The sequence below is a fragment of the Oncorhynchus tshawytscha genome, linkage group LG30 (assembly GCF_018296145.1).
Source record: "Oncorhynchus tshawytscha isolate Ot180627B linkage group LG30, Otsh_v2.0, whole genome shotgun sequence".
Taxonomy (NCBI): domain Eukaryota; kingdom Metazoa; phylum Chordata; class Actinopteri; order Salmoniformes; family Salmonidae; genus Oncorhynchus; species Oncorhynchus tshawytscha.
The window spans coordinates 39,068,471-39,094,838 of NC_056458.1; the positions used below are offsets into that span (position 1 = coordinate 39,068,471).

Here is a 26,368-nt window from a genome sequence, read left to right on the forward strand (position 1 = left end):
AGTCTGAAATCAGCAGATGCTCCAAACTGCTTTCACCTCACAAACACAAACCCCCCGCCCCAGAGGGAAACTCGAGGCCTGAGAGTGCATCTTTCAGGAAACCTTAGACCGCCTTTGCGCTCGCACGCACACACACGCGCAGGAACCTACAGCATGTGCATTGGCGGAGTGTAGAGGTTGTGAACAGCCCTCTCAGGGCCTGGGGCCTCATTTATCAAAGGTGCGTGCGAACGTGCGTGCGAAAAAATACTAAACCTCGCGTGCGCTAGTTTTCCTGCAAAGGTTGGTATTTATACGTTTTGAATTTGATGGGAAAGTGTGTGTATTGCCACACAAATCCCAGACCATGTGTATGCGCAACTTCTAGTGGTTGATCAACTGTATTGCATGCAAATGTTGTTGGGAGAAGTGGTGTTTGACGCTCATGAATTATAATAATGGTAGGGTAATAACATTAAAACGTCTAGGCCTAATGATAAAATATATGCATACCCAGTTTGCGTAGCAGAATGTCGCTTAATATATTTATTTTAATTTGATTATATATAGGCCTAAATCATAATCATATAGCAGGACCTGTCCCTTGTTTTCTGACATGACTGGTATATTCCCGCTACACAACCAATATTAGGATACCATTTATCCATCGCTGTTTCAATAACTAAACATGCTACCATTTATCCATCGCTCATTCAATAACTAAACATGCTACCATTTATCCATCGCTCATTCAATAACTAAACATGCTACCATTTATCCATCGCTGTTTCAATAACTAACCATGCCACCATTTATCCATCGCTCATTCAATAACTAACCATGCTACCATTTACCCATCGCTCATTCAATATCTAAACATGCTTGAAAGTAAATAGACTGGTAACCTATGACAGTATGGGTAGGCTACAGTATTGTTTTGCGATATGAGCGTGGCATAATAGCCTACTTAATCTTAGCCTATACCAAGGCAGGAGATAGTTTGATAAATCACAATCATTTGTTGCTAGAATCTCCTAGAATCCTGGAATCTCCATGTATGCCAGAATTTAGTAAGAAATGTACGCACGGTTGATAAATGAGCTACCAGCTAGTTCATTCTGGTATTAATATCTGTAGATTTCTCCAGTTGTGTTTAGAGGAGCCAATTGAAAGGCTGGCCGCAGTCGTAAATATGGCAGATGACGTTGTTTGCTTAACGCTCCAAGACAGCTTATACTTATCTCAGGTTCTCAGAGCAGGGAGACTTGATGTAGGTCAGAGTTTCAACAGGAATAACTTCATTCCACGAGACAGTACCACTAAAGGTCAACACCAGCTTTCTGCTGCAATATGAAGCCAAGAGACTAAGACTATTAGGCATTAAGGCTACATCCATTTAATTTGGCTCATATTAGAGTGATTACTTTCAACATTGGCACTGAAGGTGCTTCTGGCTGCTGACAGCCTCAAATAACAATGGATTTTTTCTCCTTTCCTCTCTTCTCTCCAGTCTCCAGACAAGGACCCGTCTCAGACTAGTCTAGAAGGGGACCAACCCACAGACACACCCTCCAAAACCCCTGTGGTGGACGAGGCCAAACCCCCCCTAAGACCGCCCCACAAGGTCGATGACCAGCTGATGGACCGACAACTCCCCGATGATGGCATCAGCATCGTGGACTCGGACAAGCCCGAGAGCGAGACCTCCGGTAAGACCGCCTCTGACTCGGGCATCGAGGATGGGAAGAGCACCCCCACTTCGGACGAGGGCAAGCCCGTGGACACCCCCGAGACCGAGAACCCACCCCTGCTGGCACAGCCTAAGGTGGTAGAGGTACCAGAGATACCCCAAAGCCAGGAGGAGGGCAGCACCCTTACCCCAGACCCCACACCTCTGACCGGGATGAATGGCAACATGAGGAGTGGGCCTCCGGAGAGGGCCTCTATAGGGGCTAACATGGACAACCTGATGCCCCACCACAATGCCAATGGCAGAATTTCCAAGCGGTACTCTGACACGGGAAGCATGTCTGCCTCTGAGAGCATGGACATCAGCCTCAACCTGTCAGGAGACATGTCAGTCAACAAGGATGATGGGACCCTCTCCTCCAGGGTGGTGAGTAATCCCATATTTAATGTCACATTCCACTGAAGATTTACCACAGTCTTTTATAAAAAAATCTACGACTTAACTTTTGTATGATTATTTCCACGGCCAGGCTCCAGTAGCTTACTGAGCTATGGCCTTGGTGTACCTGCTCTGACTTGGGGTGAGACCGCTGTGACTTCCCTGGGCTGCATTTTACATAACAATGGCTACCTGTGGACATGGTTAACACCTACTCACAAAGCAACTGTTTTGAGAATGCAGAGGTTGTTGAACTCTCATTAACATAATCACTGGAAACACTAGTGAGTGAGCTTCAGTTTTGGTATTTTACTTTATTCAAGGTCTGGAGATAATTAGCCTTAGTGAAGCTATAGTTATACTCTTACATATTTGGCATTTTATATCAAGATGTAACTGGTTAAACCCAAACTTCTAAAGAGAAAAAATGACCATTAAAAGATGGTATGATGGAGTAGAGCAGGGATGGGCAACTGGCTGTCTCCTTTTGAGGGCCCTCGGATCAATTTTAGGAACTCAGTCGAGGTCTCAACTTACTGTTGCGAGTCAGAATACTAGAATTTAGAAATTTGGTTGTGCATCAACAGTTTTTCCTCTTATGTCAGTCCCTGATAGTCACATGCCAGTATTTTTTTTGATTGCTAAGTTAGTTTAAAGGCCAGCTATCTAAACTTGTTCTCATGGTCGAATTATCGGCCAGGGGGCCCATTTGATTTTGTAAGTCAGTGTGACTCAGATATCATATTAAAAACTGCAAACAATTCTCTCCACTCTATAGCAAAATGTGTAAAATTGCAGGAAATGAGTTGTGCTAATTTTTCTCTCTGCCCCATGTCCTTTTAAAAAGTCATCAGACTTTCTCTGCTTCCCATTAAGTTTCGTTTTTGCATCTTTTACTTTTGGTTTTGTACACCAGCTTCAAACTGCTGAAAATAATATGTTTGGTTATGTAAAATATATTTCACAGCGGTTAACAGGGTCAATGATTCTCTACACTATACTTGTTTTGTTACATAAACTGAAATTAAGCAAACTATTAGAATTTTAGCGACCAGAAAATGGAGTAGTGATTTCTGCGTAGGGCTGCTTTAAAGTGGAAATCAACATTTGAAACCATAACGAAGCGTCCTGTCTGCGCTTTCTGGGTAGAAAGCTGAGGGATGGGGCTCATTGACAGAGCTATGGATGCAAGGACTGATCATCCATGATATCAACATTATAGTTTTAACCATGTTTTGAGGCTACAGTGTTTGTTTAAATGTACTTTAAACAAGCTTATATTTTTGGTTCTGATGGGGTATGACCGCTGAACTAAGTTCATGAGGCATTTCTAAGTTATATTCTTCAAGAATCAATGGGTACATATCATTCATTGATAAGTCCACAAATGGATCTAGCAACTGCAGATTGCCCCTTTAAACTATCCATAACCTGGTTTCATCCATTTTGGATCTTGTCAAGCAGTGGAACTCCACTGACTACAAGCTGATATTTTTAAGTAAAAAAAAAAAAAGCTGCATTTCTAGCAAAAAGGCTCTGAGATGGAATCAAACTACTGTTCTCTGGGAAATGGACACATCCATCCTTTAATGTCAAGTCTGTTTGAACTAATGTGACTCCATTTTCCATTCTTTATGACCAATGGCTCTTTGTCTTGAGCTTTATTCAGCATTCAAATCAAATCAAATTTTATTTGTCACATACACATGGTTAGCAGATGTTAATGCGAGTGTAGCGAAATGCTTGTGCTTCTAGTTCCGACAATGCAGTAATAACGAACAAGTAATCTAACTAACAATTCCAAAAAAAACTACTGTCTTATACACAGTGTAAGGGGATAAAGAATATGTACAGAAGGATATATGAATGAGTGATGGTACAGAGCAGCATAGGCAAGATACAGTAGATGATATCGAGTACAGTATATACATATGAGATGAGTATGTAAACCAAGTGGCATAGTTAAAGTGGCTAGTGATACATGTATTACATAAGGATGCAGTCGATGATATAGAGTACAGTATCTACGTATGCATATGAGATGAATAATGTAGGGTAAGTAACATTATATAAGGTAGCATTGTTTAAAGTGGCTAGTGATATATTTACATCATTTCCCATCAATTCCCATTATTAAAGTGGCTGGAGTTGAGTCAGTGTCAGTGTGTTGGCAGTAGCCACTCAATGTTAGTGGTGGCTGTTTAACAGTCTGATGGCCTTGAGATAGAAGCTGTTTTTCAGTCTCTCGGTCCCAGCTTTGATGCACCTGTACTGACCTCGCCTTCTGGATGACAGCGGGGTGAACAGGCAGTGGCTCAGGTGGTTGATGTCCTTGATGATCTTTATGCCCTTCCTGTAGCATCGGGTGGTGTAGGTGTCCTGGAGGGCAGGTAGTTTGCCCCGGTGATGCGTTGTGCAGACCTCACTACCCTCTGGAGAGCCTTACGGTTGTGGGCGGTGCAGTTGCCGTACCAGGCGGTGATACAGCCCGCCAGGATGCTCTCGATTGTGCATCTGTAGAAGTTTGTGAGTGCTTTTGGTGACAAGCCGCATTTCTTCAGCCTCCTGAGGTTGAAGAGGCGCTGCTGCGCCTTCCTCACGATGCTGTCTGTGTGAGTGGACCAATTCAGTTTGTCTGTGATGTGTATGCCGAGGAACTTAAAACTTGCTACCCTCTCCACTACTGTTCCATCGATGTGGATGGGGGGGTGTTCCCTCTGCTGTTTCCTGAAGTCCACAATCATCTCCTTAGTTTTGTTGACGTTGAGTGTGAGGTTATTTTCCTGACACCACACTCCGAGGGCCCTCACCTCCTCCCTGTAGGCCGTCTCGTCGTTGTTGGTAATCAAGCCTACCACTGTTGTGTCGTCCAGAATTCAGAATTGTGGATGTCGTTTCTATGCGGCAATTGTTGCTGGGGGAGCTTTTGGTTGTTTATGGACTGGCCATCGCTGGACTTCTATTCACTGTTGGACATGTGTTCCATTTGTGATGTCTTTTTTCCACAACAGATTATTCAGCAGCCCCCCCCCCCACTGGGCTAAATTAATGGGATTTTTGTGTTTGTGTTTGTGTAAGTGTGAGGTTGTGTTCAGGAGAGATGGGCAGGTCAGGAGGACCAGGGGTTTATGAATGGAGATCACAGGGAGGGAGGCTATAGCCAAAATGAGAGGCTCCAGCAGAGCTGCTGCTGCTCTACAGACCCCTGGTCCCCCTGAGAACACTGGATGTGTGCTCACTTGTTCACGTATATACGCACAGTGTGCACACACGCACAGACTGTCTCTGTCAAAGGTTTAGAATGGCTACAGCAGGACATGTTTACTTCTCTGGTGAGAGATGTAGAGAGAACAGAGTTTGTTCAGCTGGACCTATACACTTTCATTTTTCATCAATAGGATGAAAATTATTTCCACTAATAATTTTGAAATGTAGCTGTGTCACCCAGGGTCATGCTACTCTTCCTGGGGAGAGACAGAAGTAGGTCTGACCCCGTAAGAATCAGTGTGGAGCCTGACTATCTTTGTACTGTATTGGGGGTTGACAGAGCTCTGTTGTCAGAGAGAATCTCACTTCCTGCTTGGCTCTCCCTCCCTGTGCAGCAGAGCAATGTGATTATAGAGGAACCTGCCCAGCAGGATCACATAGTCTTACACAAGTACTGCTCTTTCCTGTCAACTGGCAGGCAGGCTATACAGTGTTCTCCATTCACCACCTTCTCCTTTTAAAGACACTAGTGTGTTGTTCTCCTGTTTCAAGGACAGGAAACAAAACATGAAGCGGACTATTTCCTGATTTAAAAATGGTCTTAACAGTGTAAACAACACTGCTGCAGTCAGTCACCCAATTATGACACTAAACACACAGCCTTACTCTATATATTAGACTCTTTATCACTCTCTACCTGTCTCTCTCTCTCTTTGCCTCTCATTTTCAAGGGGCTTTATTGCAAGTGAAATAAACAAAGTGAACAGTAAATATTACATTCGCACACTTTCCGAAATAGAGGCAAAAAGTTGTAACTGTGCAAAAAGTTAAAGTACTCCCTCCCTTTCTAGGACTCTCGCTTCTCCAATAAGACATTGAAGCGCACCAGGAAATTTGTCATCGATGGCGTGCAGGTCAGTGTGACCACATCCAAGATCATCAGCGACGATGAGAAGAAAGATGAAGAGATGAGGTTTCTCAGGCAAGTCTCACTGCTTCCTGGTAAACCCTTCTTGTTTTCTCCCTGAATCAAGGTCAGGAAAAAGGGCCGGGTCTACTTCGTCTCTCTGTATAAAACAGGATCTCTGGTACACTGAGTTGTTGAGAGCCTGGGCTGTGTTCGGATGTCCCTAATGTAAACAGACTATTTTGGGCATCCTGGTCTGCTCTTTTCCCTTTGAGATCAGTGCACAAATACACAAGAGGAGCTTTGTGACAGCAACAAGTGGCTAGACTTCATCTGAAAAGAATTCAGCTGAAAAATTGCAAATGTCAAAATATGAGACAATGGCCACAGATCAGTGTGAGCAACATGGCATGGAACAGAAGGATTGTGATAAATCCCTAACAGTGATAAGATATATTTAGTTTACTAGTAAACACAATGGTATACCAGTCACTTGTTTTATATGGGACAAATATTTCACTATTTCACATGACTATTGTGACTACCTAAATCCCCCCCAATCGACAACATAGATAATCTGGAAATTGAGGGGTTTACAATCAGAGTTCAAAGTGTTCTGAACAGTCATTCTCCCTGATTTGAAGACCTTGAGCCAGTAGCCTGGTGTTCTCACTGCTATCTAGTGGTGATAATGTGACACCACACCCTGTGTTGGTTCATCAGTTCACTATATGGTTCAGACACTGTCACTCACACACTTGCTATCTGGTAGTCAGATTCCTCTTATTTCTAAGCTCTCTGTTGTCATCGTCATGGAGGGAGCAAGACTATTCCCTGAACACTCCTCTTATCTCATGGAGAGAATATATTCTGTCTTCTAATATGGAAAACTTTTGTGTCATGGTGCTTAACTGATTCAGTCTACAATGTTGTGACTGACTGTTTATAACTGATTCAGTCTACAATGTTGTGACTGACTGTTTATTTAGATCTTTGATGCATTATTTGCCTCCAAGTCTTTTTAGGCAAAGCCATATCTCCCAGTGCTTTTACTGTCAAAGTATGTGAAGGTCAAGACCTATGACAGTAAGAATATTTGAACTTTGTGTGTGTCATGTATGCGCGTGTGTGTGCCCGCGCAGGCGTCAGGAGCTGCGGGACCTGCGTCTGCTGCAGAAGGAGGAGCACCGTGCTCAGGCCTTACTCAACACCAAGCTGGACGCTCAAAGAGAGCAAATGCAGCGACGCTTCGACCAGGAGATGAACGTAGGTCTACACACACACCCCTCATTTAGTGTTTGCACTGATAGAGGCTTCTGACACACGTGTGTGTCACTAATGGATGAAATCCCAGAATTCCTTCTTCCTCCATCTACACCAACACCATGATATTAGCTGAGTTCACACCAACACCTACGCACTAGTGTCACATCAACCTGTCCGTCGCGTCAACGCCCCCCCCCCCGCCGAGTCGCGTCAACGCCCCCCCCCCCCGCCGAGTCGCGTCAACGCCCCCTCCCCCGCCGCATCAACGCCCCCTCCCCCCGCCGTGTCGCGTCAACGCCCCCCTCCCCCTCCCCCGCCGCGTCAACGCCCCCCCCCCGCCGCGTCAACGCCCCCCCCCCGCCGTGTCTCGTCAACGCCCCCCTCCCCCGCCGTGTCAACGCCCCCCCCGCCGCGTCAACGCCCCCCTCCCCCGCCGTGTCGTGTCAACGCCCCTGTTAATGTGTCAAGCACCCACCTAATAATAATCATTTTTATTATTTTTAAATGTGGGATATTATCTCTGATACCGTTTTGTACATTTTAGTTTTATATCATTTGTAAAATGTCATTCTACTTTTTCCACAGTAACCTCTCCTACCCTCTCCAGCTCTAACTCCTTCCAGCCCATCTGGATGACCAGGATCATGGCTACTTATCATATAAATATGGTGATAGTTTATTTGATGGTGATGGTGTTCAATTTCTTTCTCTGCTCCTCCCAGGCGAAGAAGAAGTACTACGACACGGAGCTGGAGACTCTGGAGAAGCACCAGAAGCAGACCATTGAGAAGATGGAGACGGACCACACTGTGAGGCTCAGGGACGAGACCAAACACATCCGTGCCGAACAGGAACGCGACTACACCAAGTTCCAGGAGCAGATGAAGCACAAGAAGAAGGAGGTGAGAGGAGGGAGCGAGAGAAAATATATGTGTGTGTGTGTACATGTTTTACTATACCTAAACCAACTCAAATTCAGACAAGTGAGGATCTCACTTGTGAAAAGGCTTTTTCTGGCTTAGGGGTTGGAATCAATTGTTGCTCCAGTAAAAGTCCTCACATGTATGTATAGTAAGACGTGTGTGTGTGTGTGTGTGTGTATCAAGCGTGTGGGTGATTAGTTAAAAAATTTGGGAGGTATTGTTATTAATATTAAGTCCATGTATTTTACAATAACTTTTCCAGGTGAAGAATGAGGTTGAGAAGCTCCCCAGAAAGACCCGGAAAGATGCCATGAAGCAGAGAATGAACAGCTTTACACAAATGAAGCAAACAGAGGTAAATACAAGCTGCTTTCTTTCACCCGAACACTGACCTCTAAATCCAGTTAAAATGCTAACGTCTCATCACTTCCTGTGCTTCAGGAGCAGAACTTCCTGTCGGACCAGAAGGACCACCTGGACACAACGCTGAAGAGCATAATCTCAGAGAACAAGAGGGATATCTCCGAGACTGAGAGGCAGTGTCTCGACAAGAAACAACACCTCGTCAGAGGTACAGCGTCACACACTTGATGTCTGGGTGCCATCAACACTTAGCACAATGACATTCACTGATCCAGTGAGTTGTCTAGTCAGAGCCCCTTCACACACCCTTGATCTGTTCAAGCCCTCTCCTCCTCAATAACTTAACAGATGCATACTCATTCAGAGTGATTACACTCTCCCCTCCAATTGGTCAATGTACTATCACTCTTTCTCTTATTTCAGCTGCTTTCAGAAGTCTATCATTCACTCTCTCTACTTTTCCATCCTCAGAAAGGGAAGCCACTATCTGGGACCTAGAGGAGAAGAACCTTCATGAGAAGCACCAGTTGCTGAAACAGCAGCTCAAAGACCAGTATTTCCTCCAACGCCACCAGCTGCTCAAGAAGCATGAGAAGGTACAGTAACCCTGACCTTTGCAATATGTGTGTGTGTGTGTGCATCCTCATCCGTACCTATGCTTTTGATGGGCTCCCGAGTGGCGCAGTAGTCTAAGGCACTCAGTGCTTGAGGCATCACTACGGACCCCGGTTCGAGTCCAGGCTGTATCACAACCGGCTGTGATCGGGAGTCCTATAGGGTGGCGCACAATTGGCTCAGCGTCGTTAGGGTTTGGCCGGGGTAGGCCGTCATTGTAAAATAATAATTTGTTCTTAACTGACTTGCCTAGTTAAATAAAGGTTAAAAATAGTCATTTTATTTTTTGTCTCCCCAGGAACAAGAGCAGATGCAGTGCTATAACCAGCGGATGATTGAGGTGCTGAAGGCCCGGCAGCAGCAGGAGAAGGGTCGCATGCCCAAGATCCAGCGCAGTGAGGGCAAGACCCGCATGGTCATGTTCAAGAAGAGCCTCCGCATCAACTCCACGGGCAGCGCCTCGGAGGACCGCGAGAAGATCAAACAGGTACCAGACAACTACAGAATGTCTGGGTAGAGAGAGGCGGCGAAACGAGGGAAGAGAAGGGTGAAGACTGCCATTGTAAATGTAGAAACAAAATGTAACTGTTGAAGTGTAGCCATGGGATGAAGTCAAGTGTCGGTTAGAGATGTAGATAGTAAAGGGAGTAATGTTAGGCTCCAGGGGGCAGAAGAACCAACCAATGAATACCAGCAGGAACACACAATACAGTACAGTTTGTCTGGCTGGCTAGCTGGCTGTGATGTCTATTCAAATGGATACTTATATCAGAAAAGGTGTGCAAGTGATGGCTAGAGAAGAATGATCGAGCACACAGACATGCAATCACCATAGACAAACATTGGCAGTAGAATGGCCCATACTGAAGAGCTCAGTGACTTTCAACGTGGCATTGTCATAGGATGCCACTTTTCTAGCAAGTCAGTCTGTAAAATTTCTGCCCTGCTAGAGCTGCCCTGGTCAACTGTAAGTGGTGCTATTGTGAAGTGCTAGGTCACACAAGCTCACAGAACGGGACCGCAGAGTGCTGAAGTGTGTAGTGGTGTAAAGCTTGCCGCCATTGGACTCTTGAGCAGTGGATGAATCACTCTTCACCATCTGGCAGTCCAACCGATTAATCTGGGTTTGGCGGATACCAGGAGTTTGGTGGAGGAGGAATAATGTTCTGGGGCTGTTTTTCAAGGTTTGGGCTTAAATCTTAATGCTACAGCATACAATGACATTCTAGACGATTCTGTGCTTCCAACTTTCTAGCAACAGTTTGGGCCCTTTCCTGGCCCTTTCCTGTTTCAGCATGACAATGCCCCTGTGCACAAAGCGATGTCCATACAGAAATGGTTTGTCGAGATTGGTGTGGAAGAACTTGACTGGTCTGCACAGAGCCCTGACCTCAACCCCACCGAACACCTTTAGGATGAATTGGAACGCCGACTGCGAGCCAGGCCTAATCGCCCAACATCAGTGCCCGACCTCACTAATGCTCTTGTGGCTGAATGGAAGCAAGTCCCCACATCTAGTGGACCATTTTTTTCTTCCCAGATGAGTGGAGGCTGTTATGGCAGCAAAGTGGGGACCAACTCCATATTAATGCCCATGATTTTGGAATGAGATGTTCGACGAGCAGCTGTCCACACACTTCTGGTCATGTAGTGTATATCATATTCATATCACAGAACTGTATCAGGTCTCAGGGTTGTAAATTAATCTCTCATCCCTCGATCTCCCCCTCTTTCGTGTGTGTGTGCGCACCTCCCCAGTTTGCCCAGCAGGAGGAGAAGCGTCAGAAGGCTGAGCGGCAGCACCAGCAGCAGAAGCATGAGAGCCAGATGAGGGACATGATTGGCCAGTGTGAAGGCAATGTCAGGGAGCTGCAGCAGCTACAGGTGACCCTGTCTGTGTGTCTGTCTGTGTGTCAGTGCTTTGTGGGGTGGAATAAATATACAATAAAATGTGACTCCACAAATTGTGGAGAAAATACATTCCACAAGTATTGCTTTAATATTAGTGTGTGTGCACGCAGAATGAGAAGTGCCACCTGCTGATTGAGAACGAGACTCAGAGGCTCAAGTCTCTGGATGAGCAGCACAACCACCAGCTCAATGAGTGGAGGGAGCAGCTCAAGCCCAGGAAAATGGTATCCAATGGAATTGTTTTAGTCCCAGACAATTAATATGGTTGACATTGAAAAGTTATGTACATTAATATCCAGTACTGGAGTTGCCATTGCTTTGATCTCTCTCTACCCATCTCTCTTCTATTTCCCTCTCCCTATTTCTCCCTCTCTCTCTCTCTCTCTCTCTCCGCCCTCTTATCTTTCCCAGGCTCTGGAGGAAGAGCTGAACCAGAGAAAGAAGGACCAGGAGGACTTCTTTAAGATGAGTGAGGACTCTGAGTGCCTCAGCCCCAGCTCCCCAAACAAACTCACCAAGTTCCTCCCTTACTCTGAGTCCTCTACCACGTAGACTGGCATCTCTTCCCCTCTAAACACCCTCCTATCTCCCTGTCAGGACCAACCCTAACCTCTTATCCCACATCATAACCCGAAAGACCACCACCACTGCCAGATGCCTCAGCCTCACCAGAAACGCTTGACTAGATAGTCCTCCTCCTGAACTTTTCTTTCATTTTTAAGATATTTATGTTTTAAGTCATGTTTATAACATTTTATCATTTGATTAACCCAAGATGTCAAGGCTTGGTCATATTTTATTTTGAAGATAGGCTAAATCCACGTGTGTCAGGCTGCTTGATAGGATCTTATTCATCCATGCAGTGTTTCCTTTTTAATAGTCTACAGATCCCCATTGGTTTACGATGTGACCAGTAAGCATGAGGCTAAGCTGTAGTTAGTCAGGAGCGTGTGGTGAGGCATCCCATATCCCAAAGAGGGTCAGCCAAGGGAACAGTGTTTCAGGTGGAATGTGGAAAATAAACCAAAATGTACTTCAGACAACGCTGTATTGGTGGGAGCCAATGAATAAGCATTTTTGTTTCACTGCAATATTTGTTTTAATTCAAAACAGTCTCTTGCATAATGAACACACTGAAATATGACCATTCAATCTCTCTTACGTTGCCATTGTGTGGCTTGGCTCAACAGCCTTTTAGTTCAAAGCAGATGAGTAGCCTTTTGAGTAGTGTAATTTGGTTTAAAAAATATATATATTTTAACATTCTGTCATAAAGAGCAAATGTTCAACTTAATTTTTTTTTAAGTCAAGAGGTTAAATACAAAAATAACTGAAGTTCCTAGTGCCAAATAAAGTAGCAGAGTTGATGACTTCATCTTAAATCAGCCATAAATCCCCTTGTGACAGGGCAAATGGAAGCTTGTTGTGTGCAACAGAGAGGGGCCATTGAATGCAAGCTTTACCCCAAAAATGTTATTGTTAGAAAATGTCTAGCCTGTCTGTCTATGGGTAGCAGGGGTGTTATGCTCGACCTGCTCAGTTTTCCACCACAAAACACCGGCAAATGGCCAAAAAGAGTAGAACCATCTCACCTGCTTTTGACACTATGATTTGAATATTAGATTTTAAATGTCTCTTGAAATGATTGTATTTTTTTATTTTTATGACTAGTTTCACCATATTATAATGAGAGTTCAGTTCACGTAACAGGGTATGACATTAAAATGAGGGACGTTATTTTTTTTTTACCAATGAATCACTAAAAACATTAACTAAATTATTTTCAGAAATGACTGTCAAAGCAACACAAACTAGGGCTTTACAATGATGGTGAAAACCTGGAGAGGTTTTGGGGTTAAAATATTCCTAGAAGTCAGATGCACAGAGGGACACTTTAGCAAGTCTTTATTCATGTTAAAAATCAGATTTATTGAATGTTACATGTGGTCTATATTGAAGGACACTTGCACAATTTGTACTTGAAATATCAAAGGGACGCAAAAGGGACTCATTTCATGGAACAACCCAGATGTATTTACTTGCCAAATTATTATTATTATATATTTTTTACATTTGTTCATATTACTTTTAAAAGAGCAGAGCATGATCTTCAGAATTCTGAGGACACATAGTGAATGAATGGAATTCCTGCTGAAATCATTCAATGCTGTACATATTAACCTAAAAATGCTGAAGTCTTCACTGTCAGATTGTGTGGATTGACAGATCTGCTTAGTTCGTTTTTACCTTTTTTATTTGGATGAGGTGACGGGAGAAGTCAGGGAAAAGTTATCATTTTTAATTAAAAGGTTGAAGAACAAATGATTGTTTTTGGAGTTCTAGGAAAAACTGGTTGTGACTCATTTAAAGTTGACATGTTTATTTCTTACTGTAAAGGCGATTTTTACTGTAAAGGTGATACTAGTACACTGGATGGGAACTAACGAAGCCAAATCGGAATACTGTCGTCATTGAAGGAATCTTAAGAGGTAGAAGATTTGAATTGAATTAAATGTGTATTATTAGGGTTATTGATTGTGTTTCGATGTTTATATTAAATGCACTGTCAGCTTTAAACTGATATTTTTGCTCCATCAAATGTACCTTTCTTTGCACTGAGAAGGGTATACTAGGTTCTTTGAGGGGGTGCATCAGTTTTTTCCCCCCCCCATCATTCTGTTTTGTAATTGTTATTTTGAAAAACCTTTTGCAGTTGATATGCATGTCTGCTTTTGAAAATGGGCCTTGTTTTCGGACCAACTAGACCTGTTTAACGTCCAGTAATCAGGTCAACTATCAGGTACATCTGCTCTCTCGCTCACCAACAATGTTTCTCTCTTTTGATGACTGCATCTTTCCCTCTGTTTAGCTGTATTTGTAAGGGGTGTGAGTGACTGTTCAACAGAAGAAACCACTGTTGTACATAAGTCTAATAAAGGCAAATGTTCTGTCTACTACGCTTCTTCTCAAGCATGTTATAGAATATTCTCCTTTTGATACCATTATGGCTTTAATGTTTAGGTTGCATCCGTTTACTCAAAACTAAAATGATTTCCAAGGAAAACCAAGACACCATACAAAAATTAAAAATGTTTATTGACTTAATATGAAAGGAAATACAAGAATAAGAAAAGATGGGACATCTGCAATTTGATGGGAAAAGATGTCCTGCTGCACATCTCAAAAGAATAGGTGCCTTTTGAAATGTATTCAATTGTCTGCTTTAGGGTAAAGTGTTACGTAAAGCAATAAGACTAACGTCCCATACTGTTTCCTTACATTGCTGTGTTCACATCCCTGCTTGCCTTTGTCCTTATGCTTCAGTAACAAACTGTTTATCCAACTGTCATTCTAACCCAATCCACGTTTCACACAGACATTCCACTAATTCAGGCCTTACTCCATGTGTTGATCATTATTACAAATCTGTCATTATGAATAGCATTACTTTAAGTGCACTAAGCACACTGGCTAAAAGATGGAAAACTCCAAGTAACTTCACTGATCATTTCACTGTTACCAATGTTGGTCATGACCGGACACAGACACTAAGTCCTTAAAATAATACACTTGATTGCATTTCTTTGATTTATCAGCCATGGAATGACATTGGACATAGTACTAACATAAGATAGGGGTGATGATAGAGAGGGGAAAATGGGGAAAGAAAAAAAACTAGCATAGCAGCTAGGAGCAGATCAACCATATTCAACCAGATTCTCCAATGAACCTGTGAGCTACAGCCACTCCTAGCCTTGTCCGTGCATCTCCTAGGAGACCAAACCATAAGCCTTTTCACATGCCCAACTACAACATCCCAAACACCCTTCATTCCACTACTGTATGACTGACTAAACCCTATTTCCCAATGACCAGACAGGGCAAGAGGTGACAAGTAAACAAAGTGACAACAGCTGACATTACTTCATTCTGGAAGTACAATCATTATTTTTCCGAGTCTGTGCTTGAAACCAGTCAAGCACTAATGTAAAACAATGAGTAATGATCACACTTTATAATACTGTTTTATATTTGAGCACTCACTGTTTTGGAGATTCCGTATTTTGTATTATATGCACAAATCACAGGTGGATCCCCTGATTTAGGGCTGTAGTAATGGTAGATCTTGGCCTACAGCATAATTATGGAATATCGTTTTTACCAGAGGCAGCCTGATGTAATATACTTGAATCAGTCATTCTTACTTGTGTGTTTTTCACCATCGTACTGGGAAGGGGTCCATTTCATGTCAATTCAGTCCATCCTGAGAGGAGATGAACTAGACTAACTCTGGCATACATTTCCCAATGTTAAGACCTTATTTGAGGTTTTAAAACATGGCATTCATTTGTACACTAAGTTCTCTGTCTGTTAAGCCACAGTGTGAAACCTGAATCAGTCTGAACCATCTGAATCAGTCCAAATAATCTGAAAAGTGCACATCTGTAAAGAATCAACCACAACATCATTATTCAGTTCCTAAAGAAAAAAGAAACCCATTCACAAACACATGAACTGTATAAATGTTTCATATAAGCACTTAGAATCACTTGGCAAAAACTCCTCTTGAAGTGTTGCTATTTTAGTTCTTGAAAAACAAAGTGTCCTCTTGAACTTCCCTTGCAGCCATAGTAGGAGGAGGGCTGTTCTTTGAGGTATCAGAGTATACATGGCCATCTAGGATTTGATCTAGAATCAGGTACACCCTGTTCATGTAATATTATTCATTATGATCTAAAAGGCCAAACTAATCCTAGATCAGCACTGCTACGAGACACTTTGTGAATACGGACCCTGGTTCCTCTATCGTATGGTCCGATTTATTTTCCATATGCATTGCACTGTCAGTTTCAACTATACTCATTAGACTGAAGCATCTTTGATATGCTAACTGAGACACCAACTAGCTAAATTGCATATATTTAAGCTTAAAGCACTGAATATTATACTGAGGCACAATATCATAGAAGGCTTGGAAGAACATATTTTGATCTATTAGAAAGCTTGTGATAGATATCATAAAATGACATAGGCTTGAGTAACATACTGTATGGCACAAAGTGAACTTGAAAGGGACATTTGCTTTTCCCGGATTTGATGCCTGGTAATTTGAAACGAGGATATAAAGTAAAACAAATTGAAAAAGAAATGCAACAGAAATGTGTCATTGCTGGTTCATTCTCGCTCGAATGCTAAACAAATGGAATGTAACAAAGTAACAAACACATATTTAGAAAAAGGTAACTATAAATAAAATAAAAAGCTAATTAAATACAATCAGTGATATCTTTATGTATTAAAAAAGCAAACAGAACCTGGTACTTAGGGTTTCTTGGTCAGGTAATTGGAGGGGATCCAGCCCTCTTTCATTGGCCCTTCTCCTAGATTTTTACAAAACCACCAGCCGCTGCTGTTCCTCTCCATCACCTGGAACATGGTGCCCTCCTTGAAGCCACCCGTCTGATCGTCGCCCTCAAAGTCTGCCACGGCCAAGAACAGCTCCTCTTTACTGGGATCCTTGATCAGAGGAGGCAGCTTGTCCCTCGGAGGGCCTGGTTTCTCACTCTTAAGCAGGGGCTTTGGGACCACCTTCTCCTTGTCTTTGGGTGGGGGTAGTACGAAGGCCTTGGGTTTAGGGGGAGGGGGCCTGCTGAGCTGAGGGGGAGCAGGCTTTGTGTCTGGGAGCTCTTTCAGGGGGGCTTTGGTTTCTGTGGGGCTGGACGGTTCAGAGGTCTTTTTGGGTGGAGGGGGTCTCCTAGGGAGGACGGCGGGTCTACCTGGAGGTTCTTTGTGTGGGGAAACAGCACATTTGTCCGGGCTCACCTGTCCGTGGCCGTTTTGCTGCTTGTGGGGGAATTTGGGCTCGTCAGTGGCCTTGCCATTGTGAGCATTGGGGGCCAGGGGCATCTTGGGTAGGGCATTGATAGGGGGGCTGCTGGGACGTGGCATCTTGGGGAGAACATTATTAGGAGGGGGCATCTTGGGTAAAGCATTATTAGGGGGAAGGTTGGGGGGCGGCATCTTGGGGAGAACGTTGCTAGGGGCGTTGTTGGCTGCAGTGCCGTTTTGCTGGCTTGGCTCTGCTAATCCAGAGCCTGGTTCAACTGGCTTTGAAGGCTTCAGCTTGCTCCTCAGGTTGGTGATGTCCAGCTTATTCTCAGCTGGCGACTCTGGCTTGGCAGCTGGGACGGGTTTGGGCCGCACTATGGGTTTAGGCTTCATGAACAGTGCAAGGCCGGCGACCTCTGGTTTCTCCTCCGGTGGATCAAGCTTGGGCTTGGGTGGTTGCTTAGCCACAGGTTTCAGGTTGAACTTTTTTACCTCTTTGGCAGAGACCTTGTGGCCACACTCCAGACCCATCTCATTCTTCAGATGCAGAGGCTTGTTCGCGACCTCTCTCTTGGGCTCGGGGGGCTTGTCAGGCTTGAAGGGGGCAGCTTTGGGGGTGAGCAGGGGCATGATGACACCCGGGGCTTGGGGTTTTGGAGGCATGGGTTTGGATAGGTCTGTCCTGGGTTTCTCCACAGTAATCTCAATGTCCAGGCTCTTGTTGATGGACTCCCTGCGGGGTGGCAAGGCTGGCTTCTCCTCAGCAGGTGGGGCAGACGGGGCAGGAGGCAGAGGTCCGGAGAAGGCTGATGCCCCCTTACTGGCGCTGGACTTCCAGTCTCTGAGTTTGGGCCGGGCTCCGGACTCGCTGCTCGTGGTGGGCTCGTCTGGCAGCGGTTTGGACCAGCTGTCCTCTTGCCCCGCGCCGCTGGCAGTGCCATCCTCCAGCTTCAGCTGGGCCATCTCGTTGGGCAGAGGTGCCAGGAAGTTAGGGCGCGGGGTCAAACTGGTCTTTTTGTATTTGTCGATGAAGGTAATGGGGGCCCAGCCCTCTTTGTCTTCAATCTGAATGTACCACCAGCCACTGGAGTTCTTCTCTATCACCTGGACAGCAGAAACAGGGGACCAGTGAGTCAATCAGGAATGAAGAGACAGCAGAAGATGTAGTCAGTGCATTTTGCGAAGCATCATTCAAATCCCATTCCATTCTGATTGTAAATAATTGCTGTTTGTGAAATGATTGGCTTTTGAGTGATTAAGGAGAAGTAGAACAAGGTCTTAAGTCTCTGGGATGTTTTGCTTTACAAAGTCATTGTGAAAGTAGAGAAAAGTGTTATGCTGAATATTAGCGTGTCAGTTTGAAGAAGCGTCTATGTACTCCCTGTGACCAGAGACCCATGATATGTTATCTGGAGCAACAATAGGACAAGATGCGAAAGTGGGCCCAAGAGCTACAGAACCCAGATGAGACAAGGAACTGGGCCCAAGGGCTAAGGAAGCCAGACAAGGAACTGGGCCCAAGGGCTATGGAAGCCAGACAAGGAACTGGGCCCAAGGGCTATGGAACCAGACGAGATTAGGAAGTGGGCCAAAGGATGTTGAAACTATTGAAATGTCTTAAAAAGTCTTAAATCAGGGTGAAGGGTCTACGTCAATCACAGTGGAAAACTGCTAAAGTATAACACTGTATGAGTGGGGGAGCTTTGCTTTAAGAGAGTGCTGCACCACATGAGAGGTAGATACGTATTCAGCTCTGTCATTCAAGGGGCACACATTACAGCTGTTGCGTCTTTGGTTCCCGTTTTAACCTCTTGAGCTTATGGCTCAATACTGCCCCGTTGGAGGAAGTGCGTGCCCATAGTAAACTGAAAATATTTTTTTCCAAAATTGCTAATATATGCATATAATAATAATTATTGAATAGAAAACACTCTAAAGTTTCTAAAACCGTTTAAATTATGTCTGTATGTAAAGCAGAACTCTCAGGGCAGCCTTTCTCCCAAACTCTCTCTTGTCAAGAGAAAAGTTGGGTCAACTTTGACGTCATCGCCCCCACCCTTCCCAGGCAGCTACCGATCTGGGAACAGTATGTATTTGTTCAGCGCGATGTCTGCTTTCAATTGGCACGTTCATTGTTTGAATTTCGCGCTCCCTCATCCTTTGGCGGGCGAAAATGCCCGGTTCACTCTCACATACATGCACTCTATTGCGCGCGGCCGATTTGGGGAACGTTCTTTTCCAATAGACACCAGTTGAAGCCGGTTCGTTTGTTCGCGATGATCATTGTTTTACATGATAAAAACATCATTTTGCTCGATTCTGCACTTAGTTTGACCAGTTTAGTCAACATATAATATGTAATTTTGAAGTTTGATTGCGCAAGAGTGCGGGACCAGAAGGAGCAGAAGTTATTTTGGGTGCATTTCAGCTGAAGCTGTTAGCATATGCTAATACAAAGACGCACAACTTGAAACCAAACGATGTATTGGGTAAGTATGACTCCTTCTACGTCTTCTGATCGAAGAACATCAAAGGTAAGGGAATATTTATGTGGTTATTTTGGGTTTCTGTGGACTCCAAACGTAGAGGAGACACTGCTAATATCTGAGCGCCGACTCATAGCATAGACTAGTGAACGAATTCTGTAACGTTAAAAATAAATGTAACACAGCGGTTGTATTAAGAAGAAGTGTATCTTTGTAACTATATGTAGAACATGTATATTTAGTCATGTTTATTGCTTGTTATCTGACGTTATCTGTCCGAGCTATCATAATTTCTCCGGACATTTTGAGTAGCATTTTTGAAATGTCGTCATTGTAAACAGAGATTTATGGATATTAATGGCATATTATTGAAAAAAAAAAATGTACTGTGTAACATGTAATATTACTGTCATCTGATGAAGATTTTCAAAAGGTTAGTGAATTATTTATTTTTTAATCCTACTTTTAAATTTTATATTTTCTGGGACAAAATGGCCGCCGCTTGCATTTTGTTTCGGTGGTGGTCTAATATAAATGTGTGCTATGTTTTCGCCGTAAAACATTTTAGAAATCTGACTTGCTGGGTAGATGAACAAGGTGTTTATCTTTCATTTGAGCTATTGGACTTGTGTAGGTGTGGAGGTTAAATATGTCTAAGAATATTTTTTCACATTTTGCGTTATGCTAATGAGCTTGAGCCGTAGTCACGATCCCGGATCCGGGATGGGTAGCATCAAGAAATTAAACAAGATATTTTGTTTCGAAAAGATGCTCGACTATGCATATAATTGACAGCTTTGGATAGAAAACACTGACATTTCCAAAACTGCAAAGATATTGTCTGTGAGTGCAACAGAACTGATGTTACAGGCGAAACCCAGATAAAAATCCAATCAGGAAGTGCCGCATTTTTTAAAACCGCCTCATGCCAATGACTCCTTATATGGCTGTGAATGAGCTACGAATGAGCTTACGTTTTCTACGAATTTCCCAAGGTGTCTACAGCATTGTGACGTCTTTTTCCGCATTTATGTTGAAGAATAGCCGTAATGGACCACATTTAGCAAGTGGTCACATGGTGGCTCCCGCAGAAAATCTTGCGTAAAGTACACAAGTAGCCATTTTTCCAATCGCTTCTTATGAGAAACCAATTGCCCCGACGGATATATTATCGAATTGTTATGTGAAAAACACCTTGAGGATTGATTCTAAACAACGTTTGCCATGTTTCTGTCGATATTATGGAGCTAATTTGGAAAAAAGTTCGGTGTTGTAGTGACCGCATTTTCCGGTCGATTTCTCAGCCAAACATGACTAACAAACGGGAGCTATTTCGCCTATAAAAATAATATTTTTGGAAAAAAACGAACATTTGCTATCTAACTGGGAGTCTCCTGAGTGAAAACATCCGAAGTTATTCAAAGGTAAATGATTTAATTTGATTGCTTTTCTTATTTTCGTGAAAATGTTGCCTGATGCTAGCAGAGCCTTACATAGCATTATGCCATGATAAACTTACACAAATGCTTGTCTAGCGTTGGCTGTAAAGCATATTTTGAAAATCTGAGATGACAGTGTGATTAACAAAAGGCTAAGCAGTGTCTCAATATATTTCATTTGTGATTTTCATGAATAGGAACATTTTCTAGGAAGATTTATGTCCGCTGCGTTATGCTAATTAGTTTGAGGCTACGTTAAGCTCCCGCATGCGGGATGGGTAGTATCAAGGAGTTAATTAATTAATTGAACTTCACTCTGGGTTTTGACTCTTTTGTGGTAAACAAATGTATTGCATATGGAATAAAATGTATCAATTAAATCTGAAAAGTTTCTCTAGGCGGGAGATGGTAGGCTGTTTGTCATCAAACAATAACCATCTACCAATATGTGGTGAGATGTGACGTGTGTCTCACCTCCACTTTGACCCCAGCCTGAAAGCTGATGCCATCTGGGATGGTGGTCTGGAAGTCTGCAATGGTGTAGAATTCCTCCTCCACCTGAGGAGGGGTGGGCGGCTTGGGCAGGTTCTGCCCCCTCGGCTGGAGAGAGGGAGGGATGGTGTGAAGAAAAAGAGTGGGTCCGTATCAGATTTGACTTGTGGCAGATCAAAACATCAAATCAATGCAAAACTCATTAAGACAAATGTCTTTGTTAACGAGTGTTGTTGGTGTCGCAGGATGTGTGGTTAAGTGGTTAGTGGAGGGTACTTACGATGGTGAGATCCCTGCGTGGTGGTGGTCTCTGTCTCGCCCCTTGTTCTGTAGGGGAAAAGGCAGAGGAAATCAGACTCCAGTGAGCCGCATCTCATCACAGGCCATCAGTCTCAAAACACTGCCTGCAATGACATCCACTCCTCATAGGAGAAGATATCCGTTCCAGAAAGAGAGAAAGACAAACCAGGGAGCGAAAGAGAGAGCAGTGTGTTCGATGCAGACTGATGAGCTCTGTAGACCGGGGCCTTCGGTTCTAACTATGTGTAATGGATCCTCACTAATGGAGGTGTAGTTGTGGGAGGCATTCAGCTCCTCAATGACTTACTAGGAAATAAAGTAGGATGTTTTACATTACTCTGGCATTGAGTTAGAGAGCTTTGCAGAGAAACATCTCTGAGGGAGGAGACTGAGGAGATGTCTTGGTAACAATTTAAGTAAGCCTGAGTGTATATGGCTTTATTACTTGTTATAAGCATGTATGAGGCTTTATAATGTCTTTGAATAATGCCTACCTGCAGGCTTTAAAGGAACATTTTACAATTTTTCTACTTTATATACCAACATCAACATACAGTATGTGAAAATGGTGTGTTTCTGTTCTGTAGTAAAAGATATAGAGGAAGATAAGTGTTTCCAATGACATCATTGGCGTGTGTCATGTGATTTTAACCAATTGTGAGGAGGCTTTGCCTACTGTCTACTAATTGGTTGATGATGCCATTGGAAACACTTTCCTTCCTCTATCTTTTTTTACTACAGATCATAGAAATGCACAATTTTCACATACCATATGTTGATTTTTGAAATCTTACTTTAAAGCCTGCAGGTAGGCATTATTCAAAGACAAAAAGCATCATACATTTTCACATATGTTGATGTTGGGGTGGTGTGAGATTTCCCATTAAGTAGAGAGTTACAGTTGTTAAATGAGTTACTGTAGTTTACAGTTCTTAGTTCCCACTCACTGTGCTGCTTGGCAAACGGGGAGAAGCCCTTGTCTTTCTGGTCCTTGTTGTCTCCTTTGCTCTCTTTGGCTTGGTTCTGCTGCTTGGAGAATCCGTCCAGATCGTTGGTGCTGGCGTGGCCTGCTGCCAGCTTCTGGCTCAGCATGTCGGCCTTCTTCAGGTAGGACGCCGGGGCCCAGCCCTCCTGTCCCTGGTACCTGTAGACGGCAGCAGAGAGGTTACGTCTACGGTTTCAATAGAAAGAAACACAACAACCAACTCTGACACACATAGATATTCATACACTCAATGAAATTCACATGGACACACAGCCTGCATCCCCAGTGGACAGACACGCTTCTGGGGTTTTGTGTTCTACCTGATCTTCCACCAGCCCTCCAGGTTCTTCTGAATGACCTCCACTGTCATGCCACTCTCCAGGTCGATCTCGTCTTGGTCTCTCGCTGCATACGGGTAGATCACTGTGTACTTCTCCTCTGGAAATGGCGAAGAATACATCACATTAGGTGATGTATTTTATCCCGTCTTGCATACTAACTTTCACAAGAATGTCAATCAATCGTATGGAATCAACAACTTGGCAGGGACAGCACATGATGGCATGTTGAGACCGAGTAGATGGGACTAATCTCTTTGACTATATATGGAAAACAATTGATAGTGTTCTTTCTTCATAGCAAATCCTAAAACCCTAGCCTAGTGCATTAGCATTAGCCTTCAGTACACCATTCCAAGATCATAAACTGGTAACTGGTCTAAACCAGTGTAACAAGATCATAAACTGGTAACTGGTCTAAACCAGTGTAACAAGATCATAAACTGGTAACTGGTCTAAACCAGTGTAACAAGATCATAAACTGGTAACTGGTCTAAACCAGTGTAACAAGATCATAAACTGGTAACTGGTCTAAACCAGGGTAAAACTCTCTGCAAGTATGTCCTTGTAGACAGGGCCTGGGCAGGATCTATCCTGTAGAGTGAGAAGATGTGTAACACACATCATGCAACACAAAACATCCCTCCATCCTCCACCAACAATAAGCACACACAAACAAGACAGCATTACTAAGGTTAGGACTTCACTAACACCTACTTCAAATATATTAGGTTTTTATACCTAATCTACACGGGTCCCTTTAAAGTCTACTGAATTATAGTGATTGTTAAACAGATAGTGTATTTAGAAGGAACAAACAATTTAAAATATATCATATTAATTTCACTGAAATAACAAAGTGAGAAAAACTGAGCTTTTTCCCACTGCATTCCATCGAGAAGACAAATAACACAAACATAGCGGTAGTATCCATTCTAATCCATGCCACACAACACACATGCATGTCTTGCATCCCTCTCCGTGCTTGGGTTGGTCATGCATGGGATTTGCATGCTAAACATTCTACACACACATGAAGATTATGGGGAAAAGAGGCGTGCGTTCCACCTTGCCCAAACCCTGTGCTTGTGCTGAACAGATCCCCTAATGTTCGCCGGCGGCCCACGTGCCTCAGCAGTGACCAGTATCTCCGGGACACTGACGCAGAGCACAGTGGGCAGCAGGAAGTAGGAAGTAAGTACATAGGAAGTGAATAGTCTGCTATGTGTTGGCAAAGTTCTAATAGACAGACAGTGACAGGTGATGGTGAACAGTGTGAACAGATGGAAAGTCAGAGGTAATTTTCCCTTTGGTTATCTGGGTCCTCTTCCCACTGTTATCATGCAAACACACAGTGTGAAAGACTATTTTGTAATACCAATACAAGTACTGTACAGATTTCAAGAGTTTCTGAGCATCCTGTTTCCTAGATTTGTTCATTACAGTTCCACATTTCTTCTACATCTTAATCAATGACAGGACACATACTGTTTTGATTGGAAGCAAGCCTTGAGCTGTTGATGCTCAGGCAGCAATCCTTGAGTTTTGACTGTGAGCTGTGCCTTAAGGCTGCCAGCATTGATCTGTAGTTACAGTTAGTTTTTATTCTGAATGTGGCCTAGGGCAGTGTGACAGATAGAGAGGGTTACCTTCCTCACCGGGCAGGGAGAAGTCATCAGGGTCATCCTGGGCCTCCAGGCAGGTGGCAGGGACCCAGCCCTGGGCCTCGTCAGAACTAACAAACCACCAACCTGCACACAGAAAGCAAAACACACACAGAAACACAGAACAGTCAGACACACAGCAGTGGCTCACTCTGGATCTTGGATTGGCCTTGTCTGTTTGGAAGATTAGGGAAGCCATTGTGATAGCATTATTCTGCTATTTGGCCTTGTCTGTTTGGAAGATTCTGAAGACATTGTGATAGCATTATTCTGCTATTTGGCCTTGTCTGTTTGGAAGATTCTGAAGACATTGTGATAGCATTATGTAGTCGTCTTGGTACACTTCAAAGCGCCTGTATCTGAGGCTTTCCTTCAAGTATGATAACTAACTTTCAGTTGATGAGGGCAAAAACAGTTACGGGACAGTGTGATTTCTTTATAAATTACGTGAAGGCCCCCAGGACTAAGGTTGTCCCAAATGGCACCCTATTCCCTTTATAGTGGACTAGTTTTGACCAGGGCCCATAGGCCCACCACTATATAGGCAATAGAGTGCCATTTGGGACACAACCTGAGTCGTTAAGTTAAAGGCTCCCTCCATCTGACCCAGATCTCGTACCAGACTCATTCTTCTCGATGACCTCCACCGTCTGTCCCACGTGCAGGCTGATCTCAGAGCTCTCCTGCTTCTCATAGTCAGTGACAGCCACGTACTGGTCCAGGAGCAGGGGGTCAGCTGCACTGGAGTCTCCTGCAGGGAGAGGCACAGAGCACACAGACAGACATGTAGCGCTGACCTCTCTACCTTCCACCCCACCACAGAGAGCAGAGCGAGCCATAGGGGGAGGGGGAGGACGAAGCAGGTGTGATTTTAGAGACAGGGAGGAGAAAATGGTGGCCAGAGAGCAGAGGGAAGGAGGGTCTGAGAGGGAGATATTTGTAGAGAGGACAGGACAGGAAGGAGGGTTATGACAATCACAAACATGGCTGCCACAGAGACAGAGACAACCGCCACAAAGACACCCGACACTTACACAACGCTGTAGGTTAGAACAACACGAGGACCTGCTCTGTGATGTGCACTTGGTGGGATGATTACCAGAGCTAACCGTGGAATGCACTCATAATATCCACTAAATTCACAACCGTACACTCCCAAAAAGGATTCCATCCAGAAATTGAGCCTTGTATTTACACCATCCCGTCTCTAAATTAACCGTACAAGTAGTTGCTTCCAAACTTACTAGATATTATACATTATGAAAACGGTCATGTCTGATTCCCCATGAGACAACACAGAATGAGGAGGGTTTTAATTGTTGTTGTGGTTGGGGTACAGCATGCACATCTATCAAGGTGACAGTTAATTCCCACAACCAAGACAGGGTTGATTTCAGCATAGGAGAAAAGGGAGTTGGGCTGGGTGTACAGTCTGACACACACCATCTGATGCTCTCTTGACAAAGCTAACACACTGCCATGCACATCACACATCACAGTGAGCACCAAGCTTGTCCCACCCTGCCCTCTCTAACC

At 43.8% G+C, this 26,368-nt stretch overlaps 2 protein-coding genes across 4 annotated transcripts in view; one reads left to right on the forward strand and one right to left on the reverse strand.

Moving 5' to 3' along the window:
• stk10 (serine/threonine kinase 10) overlaps window positions 1-14,253 on the forward strand; it is a 57,074-nt gene extending 42,821 nt beyond the window's left edge. Inside the window, exons 9-19 of the mRNA XM_024394978.2 lie at window positions 1,490-2,095; window positions 6,166-6,296; window positions 7,364-7,487; window positions 8,210-8,389; window positions 8,673-8,765; window positions 8,852-8,981; window positions 9,245-9,369; window positions 9,687-9,875; window positions 11,147-11,272; window positions 11,410-11,523; window positions 11,711-14,253. Coding sequence (XP_024250746.2) covers window positions 1,490-2,095; window positions 6,166-6,296; window positions 7,364-7,487; window positions 8,210-8,389; window positions 8,673-8,765; window positions 8,852-8,981; window positions 9,245-9,369; window positions 9,687-9,875; window positions 11,147-11,272; window positions 11,410-11,523; window positions 11,711-11,851 — 1,959 coding nt within the window. The 3' untranslated portion in view covers window positions 11,852-14,253. The remainder of the gene's footprint in view (window positions 1-1,489; window positions 2,096-6,165; window positions 6,297-7,363; window positions 7,488-8,209; window positions 8,390-8,672; window positions 8,766-8,851; window positions 8,982-9,244; window positions 9,370-9,686; window positions 9,876-11,146; window positions 11,273-11,409; window positions 11,524-11,710) is intronic.
• Window positions 14,254-14,376: 123 nt separating this feature from the next.
• Window positions 14,377-26,368, reverse strand: part of sh3pxd2b (SH3 and PX domains 2B) — a 54,733-nt gene continuing 42,741 nt past the window's right edge. For 2 of the 3 annotated variants that reach the window (XM_024393534.2, XM_024393532.2), the window contains 7 exons: window positions 25,452-25,583; window positions 24,818-24,919; window positions 23,151-23,268; window positions 22,793-22,989; window positions 21,826-21,872; window positions 21,528-21,653; window positions 14,377-18,232 (listed from right to left, as the gene is read on the reverse strand). In XM_024393534.2, the coding sequence (XP_024249302.1) occupies window positions 16,622-18,232; window positions 21,528-21,653; window positions 21,826-21,872; window positions 22,793-22,989; window positions 23,151-23,268; window positions 24,818-24,919; window positions 25,452-25,583 (2,333 nt within the window). In that variant the 3' untranslated portion in view covers window positions 14,377-16,621. The remainder of the gene's footprint in view (window positions 18,233-21,527; window positions 21,654-21,825; window positions 21,873-22,792; window positions 22,990-23,150; window positions 23,269-24,817; window positions 24,920-25,451; window positions 25,584-26,368) is intronic. The other variant, XM_024393533.2, reaches the window with a different exon arrangement.